A 9664-nucleotide genomic window follows, 5' to 3' on the forward strand; every position below is an offset into this window, starting at 1 on the left:
GAGACAGCTATCCTACAAACAGCCCAGGATATTAGTTCCAGAGGGAACTACCACAATTGTCAGGGACTGTTGCTATGAAGGTGCCACCCAAAGCTGGATCATTCTACTATAAATATAAGGGCTCCCACAGCATTGTGCTCATGTTCAGTGCAGGAGTGTAGGCCCAAGTTCTTGAATTTTGATGTTGGGGCAGAGGGTGGTCCTTCAGATGGACGAACATGGAAGAATTGTACTTGGCACAAAACTGCCGAGGACAACCGCTCCAGAATGCCTGGGCACTCTCTAATGATGACAAGCCTGTGCCCTACCATTTCGTAGCTGATGGCGCATTGACACTCAAAACGTGGCTAATGGAACTATTCTGTCATCGCCCCCAATTTCACCGAGGAACTATCCGTCTACAGCTACAGTTCGTCGTGTGGTGGGGAATGCACTTGGAATCTTGTCTCCAGGGTACTTATTTATATATTTATTTGTTTTCATATATAAATGGATTGGTATAGTTGCACTTGGATTCCTTCTAATGAGCTAGATATTGCATATGTAATCTTATGATGTAAGATATCTCCATACTCTAATTTCAGGTTCAGATGTTTCTCTACTACGATGCAACAGCACCCAGAGACGATCAAACTGATAACCATATGCGCCTTTGTTTTACACAAACTCGTCCCCAACAGATTACCCACTGGCGCCGACAGTTGTGGACCATGAACATTTAGTAACACATGATCTGCGCTTGGTGAGCTTGATTCATATGCATCTGCCTAGACGTCATTTCCAGAAAGAGGCCTCCCGGATTGTATCACCAATTTCAGCACGGCTTCCTTGGAACAGAATTACTTGTCTTTTGCTAACGTTGTTCCTTGAGAAGCGAGAATGGTCACACCCTGACCCACAGACTACCTGACCCATAGTGAGCACAAATTTGGACCATGACCTCGACGTTTCCGCAACACGAAGCGCCAATACTTGGCAATTACTGTAACTACTGTTCTCTAAATTCGTTGTGTGAAGAAAGGCAATAAAGAGTGTTCTTATTTCTTCTTTATTTCTTCATTTTTAAACTCGCATGCACTGGTGCCTTTCCTTCTTGTTGTCTTCTTCGTCTGGGTATGATAAGTGGTCTCTGTCGAATTGAGGAATGTGGGGACTGACGACGGGCACGCTTTTATGTACGCATTGCTGAGTGCAGGAACAAAATTCGTGCAAGTGTCAGAGTGGCATTAGACCCTTTTCAATAATGGTGCGGCCCCGCGACCACGGGCCATAATCTTGATTCGTCCACGTCTAAGGCGACGTGCTTCCTTAAGTTGTCCTGTGTACTGAACATGTGGCGATAGTTTTGAATGACAGCAGTGTCACCGCTCACACCGATGCCGTGCTTAAATCCTTACCACATTCCGTCCGCTCTGCGCTTCCCTAACATGATCACAGTGTCATGGTTTGCAGAATGGGATAACCCGCGGCTGTCTGTGGAATGATGGCATGCAGTCCAGCGATATGCTTCTTTGGTTAAATTGGCTGTTTGTACCATGTAGACGTTAACCCAGAATACGACACTGAACGGTCAGATGAATAGATGTCAACCGAGAACAAATGTTGTGTTATATAAGAAAAGCCACGATGCATATTCCCGACGTACATCCTCAGTTGTGCTCTTAGTCACAACCCCAATTACTAGGTTGATGTGGTCAAAATCTCTTTCAAGTTGGCGGAAAATACCTTGTATCCGCTTAACTTTTGTTTCAATTGCATATGACATACCCTTATCAGTTAGCTTTCTTTGTTTTGTCGTTTTTCCTATTTTATCTGTCATGTTTTCTTGATCCAGTTCTTAAGTCAAGTAATGGCAATGCTATGTTGATAACAAAGAAAGTATTCCTGTTCTTCCTTTATTCTTGAGTCTAAGTTTCAACATTAGACTGACTGTGACAAAACAAAAGAATATAATTAATTATATGACTGTAATTTTCCTTCACTAAAGTCACAGAGCAACAACATCTTGACATCATATATTATGACAATGTAGATTATACCACAAAAAGTAACTCATTACATTGCATAAATGGCATGCTTAATATTTCAAACATCTTTAACACCAACTTTAGGCCAAAAGAACACTTGTGAACAAGTTTTGAAGTCAAAGCCATTTTCAATAAGTCAAGTCCAAAACAGCAATAAAACCTAAATTATGAAAATATTATTATTGTTATGTTTTGTACAAGTTAAGATGATACCTTTACAAACACATTTCACCAGTGAACATGTCTACTAAATGAATAATATGTGGCTTACCATTACTGTAGACTTCACCTGTGTCATGTCTGGGTCCACATGTGCTTGCCACAAACCACATGGTCATTCTGCCAGCCCTATATCAAATTATCTCCCTTCCCATTTAGGTTGACATAAAAGGATCACCATATCAAAAATGAAATGCAGCATTCAAGAATATAAAATAAACTTCTAACCCTTACTACTAATTAATATGACAGTACAATGGTGCATTTGAAACAGTGGAATTATGGAAATATTAACTAAATTCTATAATTAGTAAATCAGCTGAGCCATTTAAAGTGAGATAAATGAAATCAATATTTGGCCTTTCCAACAAATATATATCGATAACGTTATAACGTGATGTGGACGAATTTGGACATCGACACATTCACATGCGAGTGCGTATTAAACAACGAAAATGCAAGTAATATTGCTTTGGAGTTCCTCAGCACATTTATTTGGCACATGTTAGTGGACCGTTGGGTGTTGGCATGATTCGTTGTATCTAGAAGAATGTGACAGAATAATGACTACCTGAACTGTCGAGAACAAAACATGATCTCATGAACGTATAATTACAAATCAGGCGTGATTATCATTTCAATACATCTGCATTTTCCTTACTTGAACTTCAGCAACATTCACGTATAAGATCCCCATCCGCACTGAAGCGATTAATCAAGGGAGATGGTTACTTTACACTGTGAACAGCAAGAGGACGTTCTTTACATTACAAAACGTGAAGATGCGGGTTAGACTCTTCAGTAACCCATGCTCATAGAAGGGATTGTTTAGCCAGGCTCGCTGACTTGGCTGACATATTTTGACGTATCACAATTGCTTAGATCGATGCTCATGCAGTTGGATTGTCTGGTCCAGATTCAGTATTTGTCAGACTGTCACCATAGAGCTGGAATATTGCTGAGTGCGACGTAAAATTAAACTCGCTCACACTCGATACACATCAAGCACACGATGGATATTACTAGCAGATGAGTCTCTATAGGGAAACTCCAATGGTAAATGAAATCACTGGTCACTCATAGTAGACCCTCCACCACACGCACCCTGGGACGGTGAAGCTCTTTAGGCAGTGTCAGTAGGTGTCAGTCGATGCAGTTGATGTCATACTCCAGACTCTCGGATCCCTGACAGGTAAATAAGTTATAAAGCAATTAGAGGGCATTTGGACACATCACGGAATTCCCATGTGGTTAAGATATGATATTATGCAGTGTTTGACAGTAAATACGATGTCTGTATTACAGTCGTACATTGATGCGTGTTCACCCAATAACACATGCAAAAATAACGTCTTAAAACTTTGTAAACTGGCGACACAATCACAGTACCAGTGATAAACAGTTTGACAATACTAAACTAATGTTACACATCAATGATAATAGGTAAGAGATGGTTATCATAGAAATACATAGATGTGAGCAGGCATATCACTAACTTCGACGATCTACTCTTGTCATGCAACATGGAGGACAGTGCGCGATGTGATCGAGCCAGGCACTTGAGAAGAGAAAGCATGAGTTTTTAAAGCTTAGAAACTACTCACTGAACATTGAAATTAATGCAAGGGAAACAAGAGGCCGAACTCGACAGCGAATAAATGTGCAAACACGAGTAGTCTACATGTCTTTAGTCTGGACTGAGTGTATCTTTGTGCTATCCTAGATATTGGTTTCCTAGATATTCGTTTGTAAACATTACATCGATTTGATTCGTATGATCATTTGATCACTGTAACCTCTGCCACTATATCCACTGACCATAACCACAACGGGGTCCATTTTATATGGCCGAATGGTTCAATATGGTTACAAGTATTGACCGAATGTAGCCCCAACTTACATATTAGAAACACGAGAAATAAGCAGCACCTATAACTAATTTTGAACCAGCCGTCACACAACCACCCACCGGTGATGTTGCCATGTTTGATGTATATGTAAAATTTGCATGTGCAAAATATGTCATATTTGGAATTTCATTTTCTTAGTTAAGTACAAATTCTAGCACTGTTTTTGGTTGAGTCCCATCTCCGGATTCGGGAGAGTCTGGCACCGTCTAGCCAGCACGCAAAGTCAGCCTCCTCGCCCGCTCAACGTGATAGTCGTGGTGGCTGAGCGGGCTAGTTGTGCTGGCGATTAGGTACCTCACTCTGAGGGTTCGGATTCGAATCCCGGATGATGCTCAGCCAAAAAAATGTACTAGAATTTGTACTTGGACTAAAAAGTGAAATCCCAAATATGACATATGTTGCATCTGAGCACTTTCTAAGTGGTATCGTGTGATCATAAATTTTGCATGTGTGTGATATTCATTTCACTTTCTGTCAAACGCACTAATAAACAAGCAAATAAAAGAAAGTAACCCAACCGACACACACATACACAAATCGACAAAAACAACAAAGAAAACAAAAACAAAACAAAAAACTATGCCTAGAAAGAAACACTAACAACTGTGCGATGCAAATTGTCAAAATTAATGGTTTACAGTGGTTTATTGATCTTCTTGAAAACTTTCAAAATCTAGAATGACGTCCCATAGATGCGGGATACTACGTTGTGCACGTGCATTTCATGTGTTGTGTTTAATGCTGGTCCGTTATGAGATTCTCAGATTCCCCTACGTTTTTATGAGTTTATAAGCACGCTATGTGTGATGGTTAGGAAGAGACGGTGGTGTATAAGAAATTAAACATTATTTTAACACGCAGGGCGTATTTTCAAAGACATTAAAACAGTAAATACACAGACATGTGTATTCATGACCAGCAACATTCCCGCTACATTACGACCACAGTGAGTGGCATTCTAGTCTGTCGTACAGACCCTGAAGTATAAATATCCAATAAAGCCCACGCAAGTCTAGAAAATGTGGCAAGTCTAGATTTCCATGAAGAAAGTCTCAGGGCTCCATTTCATTACATTATTTTTTTCACTATGGACGTTTTTTTCAGTAAAATATGTTCATTTCAGAGACTAGCTGTTAGTCTAGTGGCATTCCTACTGTCCTCTATCATTTACAAATGGCCAGGAAAAAAAACGACAGGTAAAAAGTACACGTGACAGGTCTACAGATGTCGGCAAGGGGAATATGCTTGGGGTTACGCCTGGTTTCCATAAGAAGTGTTGGGAGACTGTTTCTTGCATGTTTCCATTATGGCAGATGTTGTAGCACAATCTCCAGGGAAATCAGTGGAAACCATTGGAGGAGGAGGTCACTGAGTGATAACAGGGTATCAACTAAATATTGTGTACACGATATCTTAAATATTTTATGTCGGAATGTGTCAGTGTATGCTTAATAATATCAAAGTCAACAGAGATCTTATTGCGAAACATTGCACCAACATCAGAGGGAAATTAACGAATACTTGATCAAAAGTCATGAAAACACAAATCTCTGTTTCAATTGTGATAACTCGCTGCAGTAAACAACCACGGCCCTGTCAACTCCTGCTGTAAAGGAGCAAGGCCTATCAACTCCTGCTGTAAAGGAGCAAGGCCCATTAACTGCTGCTGTAAAGGAGCAAGGCATATCAACTCCTGCTGTAAAGGAGCAAGGCCTTCCAACTCCTGCTGTAAAGGAGCAAGGCCTTCCAACTCGTGCTGTAAAGGAGAAAGGCCTGTCAACTCCTGCTGTAAAGAAGCAAGGCCTATTAACTGCTACTGTAAAGAAGTAAGGCCTATCAACTCCTCCTGTAAAGGAGCAAGGCCTATCAACTCGTGCTGTAAAGGAGAAAGGCCTATCAACTCGTGCTGTAAAGGAGCAAGGCCTATCAACTCGTGCTGTAAAGGAGAAAGGCCTATCAACTCCTGCTGTAAAGAAGCAAGGCCTATTAACTGCTGCTGTAAAGACGCAAGGCCTATCAACTCGTGCTGTAAAGGAGAAAGGCCTATCAACTCCTGCTGTAAAGAAGCAAGGCCTATCAACTCGTGCTGTAAAGAAGCAAGGACTATCAACTTGTGCTGTAAAGGAGCAAGGCCTGTCACCTCCTGCTGTAAAGAAGCAAGGCCTATCAACTTGTGCTGTAAAGGAGCAAGGCCTGTCACCTCCTACTGTAAAGGAGAAAGGCCTGTCAACTCCTGCTGTAAAGAAGCAAGGCCTATCAACTCGTGCTGTAAAGGAACAAGGTCTATTAACTCCTGTTGTAAAGACGTTAGGCCTATTAACTCCTGCTGTAAAGAAGCAAGGCCTATCAGCTCGTGCTGTAAAGGAACAAGGCCTATTAACTCCTGCTGTAAAGACGTAAGGCCTATTAACTCCTGCTGTAAAGAAGCAAGGCCTATCAACTCATGCTGTAAAGGAACAAGGCCTATTAACTGCTGCTGTAAAGAAGTAAGGCCTATTAACCCCTGCTGTAAAGGAGATAGCAAAGCCTATCAACTACTGTTGCACAGGAGCAAGGCCTATCAACTGCTGCTGTAAAGGAGCAAGGCCTATTAACTCCTACTGTAAAGGAGCAAGGCCTATCAATTCCTGATGTAGTGAGTGAGTTTAGCTTTACGCCGCACTCAGCACTAATTCCAGCTATATGGCGGCGGTCTGTAAACAATCACAGCTACAGTTAACACACGTGCTACTGGAGACGGCGTTCATGGTACTGTGTGTAGAGCGTGAGTGGACTGTCGCCTGGGTCATACCAACCTGAGGCAATCATAACACAAGCTTAGGCATGTGGATGAAAAAAGTCGTGTGAAGTGAAGCTAACACTTACAGACTGAGACATCTTTATCACAAGAGTAATTAGATTTGTGTCTAGTTCCATGCAATTGGATCCGACATTATGTCATATTCGTTTGCTTAAGTACACTTTTCCTGTGTGCAAATGTCATTGAAAATTGATTTGGAGTAATCCTCAGTATAAAGTATTTATTTTCCTAAGACCCAGTAATTCATCAGCCTTCCACAGCAACAACGCTCTCATTCGTATATCTGCTGTATGCAAATGCTAGCAGTCCCCAAGGGAGCCCTTAGCTCGCAGTCAAGTCACGGGGTCTGCCATCTTAGTGTCGTGCCATTTTTTATAAGCCATTTTCATAATTATATGTGGCTTTTTTGTGTGTATGATCAAGTGCTGGCTGCTACTCACGGAGTGTTTACAGACTGGGGATCGCTCCCCCCACGGCGTCAGTACTGCGTCATAACCTCAGGCAAATACAGGCCATAGCGTTATTGTAAAACCTTGTCTGCAAGTTTCAGCAAGGTTACTAGACTTCAGACAGTTGTTGTCGTAGTACGTGTGTACTTACAGCGGCTGCCGTTATCCGGATAGCAGTACTTGTGGTACATACTCTACAGGTCCACACGAATAGCCATTCCCTGTTCAGAATGTGACGTGATTTCCCTTAGGTTTTGGAAGAATGCATGCGGCCGTAAAATGTCTGTAGGCGTTGCGAGGTATGATACCGTAGACAGGCATGAGAAATGCCAAATAGTGCCTGGAAATATATATTGCTCGATCACGTTGCACACACCGTCATGCCAAAATACTTATGTGTATATCCCGTTTCACAACTAAACCTGGAGCCGTGTTAGATTGTAGTGTACGTGATGTCTCCCAATGCTTCAGTGTTAGATTGTAGTGTACGTGATGTCTCCCAATGCTTCAATGTTAGATTGTAGTGTACGTGATGTCTCCCAATGCTTCAGTTATATCACCTAAGTGTGGGTGTGTTTGTTGTTTAACGCCACACAATGGACTTTTGAAGAAAGGCTGTTGTCGCAGCCTGTAAATAATTACAAAAGCCTGTGGCAAACAGCCCCATAACCGCTGTGAGGGGCCTGGGGTATCCGGGTATGATTTCATTTGTCAGTCGCAGCCACCCTCCCCATTTCCAGTACCACCAGGTGTTACTCTAGACCAATCCTGACCCAGAATCCCAGCGGGGTACTAATGTGAATGAAAAGCGATAAGTTCATCAGGTCTACAAGACTTCTCCTCTGTTGCTGGTCTTCAACAAGGGTGTCGATAAGCCATGGATTACAGCTGGGATTCGGGGCCTCTAGCTTCATGGCACGATAGTGGTACTGCACGGCCCATGTAATAAATTAAACATCACAGTAGGTTGGCTTTGCTTCCTTTCTCCTCTTCCCGTCAACCCTCACCCAACTTCCACCCACTAATGACTGCTGCTCCTCCATGTTCAGGTAGCCAGTGGAAGTAATACTACCCGACAGCTTTTGTTTACAGGTGGGCTTTACTTTGTCTCTCAAAAGTTATAGACGTGTATTAGTTGTTACATGTATTTTTATAAGTATTTCGTGATAGTTAATGTAACTATTCAGTTAAAGTAATGATACCATATCGTAAACGTAATGGACAGGTACAGTTCTGACAATGTGACTGATATCTTTCTCGAGAACTCCCGATGAGGGCGGTAAGATATAACGATGATCGACGCCTTTGGGAGTACATCGCTATACCGAGATCGACTTGAATACGTCAACGTTATGGTAATAAACGCGTTAGAAATTGATGTCCTTTTGGGGGTTTTCGGCTAAAAGCTATACTAACGTATAGATAGTACGATGTGCAATGGAGATGTAGAGAACAAACTTCATTGGAAGTCATATGTGTACGGTATAATAATAACTTGTAATTCAGACACTTCCGTTAATAAAGGAACATGGAGGATATGATGCATGAAGAAAATGCTGGAACATACATAATAACAGTTTCAGACATAGTCAATTCGTGCTGAGGTCATCAGAAACACAAAGACACAACGTCAGACAACGTCAGCCCTGTATGTACATAATATTTAGGGAGGCCGTTCCTTCCGCACAAACTATGACGTCATGCAGTTACATATGTGATGTGTCGAAAATGTAAATGCAGTCATTGAGGTCATCGGTGTTTACGTGTTTAAAACACGTTTGATGTTCTGACGCAATGGATGGGCTTCAGCTTGAAACTGCACTGGTGTGACAAGGCCTATGCCTGCAAACAGGTGTCGTGACAATATCCTATTTCATACAAGCTGTTAAACTTATATGATTTCTACTGAAATGAAATGTATAATCAGGGTGACATTGAATGTTCAGTGATGTGCATTGAAACTGTCCAAGAAACACCAGTTTCATGTGATAGCATACCTTTTACTGAGCGTTTGGATCAGACCTCAAACTACTGCTTATCACTAAGTCTCAACATACATTTACTATATTCTGCTATCAGAATTCACTATTTCCGGACAGAATTTCACCTTGTTTAAACTCTTGTTTCTAGTTTCTTTTTGTGATTTTGAGAAGCTGACCATAATGACTATTTCAGTATATTGCATGTACGATGGATGACCCAAAGGTTCTCATCTCAACTATGATTGACTGCGCTGATAATGCCATCATAGTTTGCATA

The 9664-nt window shown here is 41.5% G+C and overlaps 1 protein-coding gene across 1 annotated transcript; it reads left to right on the forward strand.

Moving 5' to 3' along the window:
- The first annotated feature begins 5462 nt into the window (after positions 1-5462).
- On the forward strand, positions 5463-6732 carry LOC137274694 (keratin-associated protein 4-3-like). Its single transcript, XM_067808041.1, has 2 exons — positions 5463-5520; positions 5735-6732. Exons 1-2 carry the CDS (start codon positions 5463-5465, stop codon positions 6730-6732), a joined length of 1056 nt encoding a protein of 351 aa, XP_067664142.1.
- Positions 6733-9664: the final 2932 nt, after the last annotated feature.

The sequence above is a fragment of the Haliotis asinina genome, chromosome 1 (genome assembly GCF_037392515.1).
Source record: "Haliotis asinina isolate JCU_RB_2024 chromosome 1, JCU_Hal_asi_v2, whole genome shotgun sequence".
Classification (NCBI taxonomy): Eukaryota; Metazoa; Mollusca; class Gastropoda; order Lepetellida; family Haliotidae; genus Haliotis; species Haliotis asinina.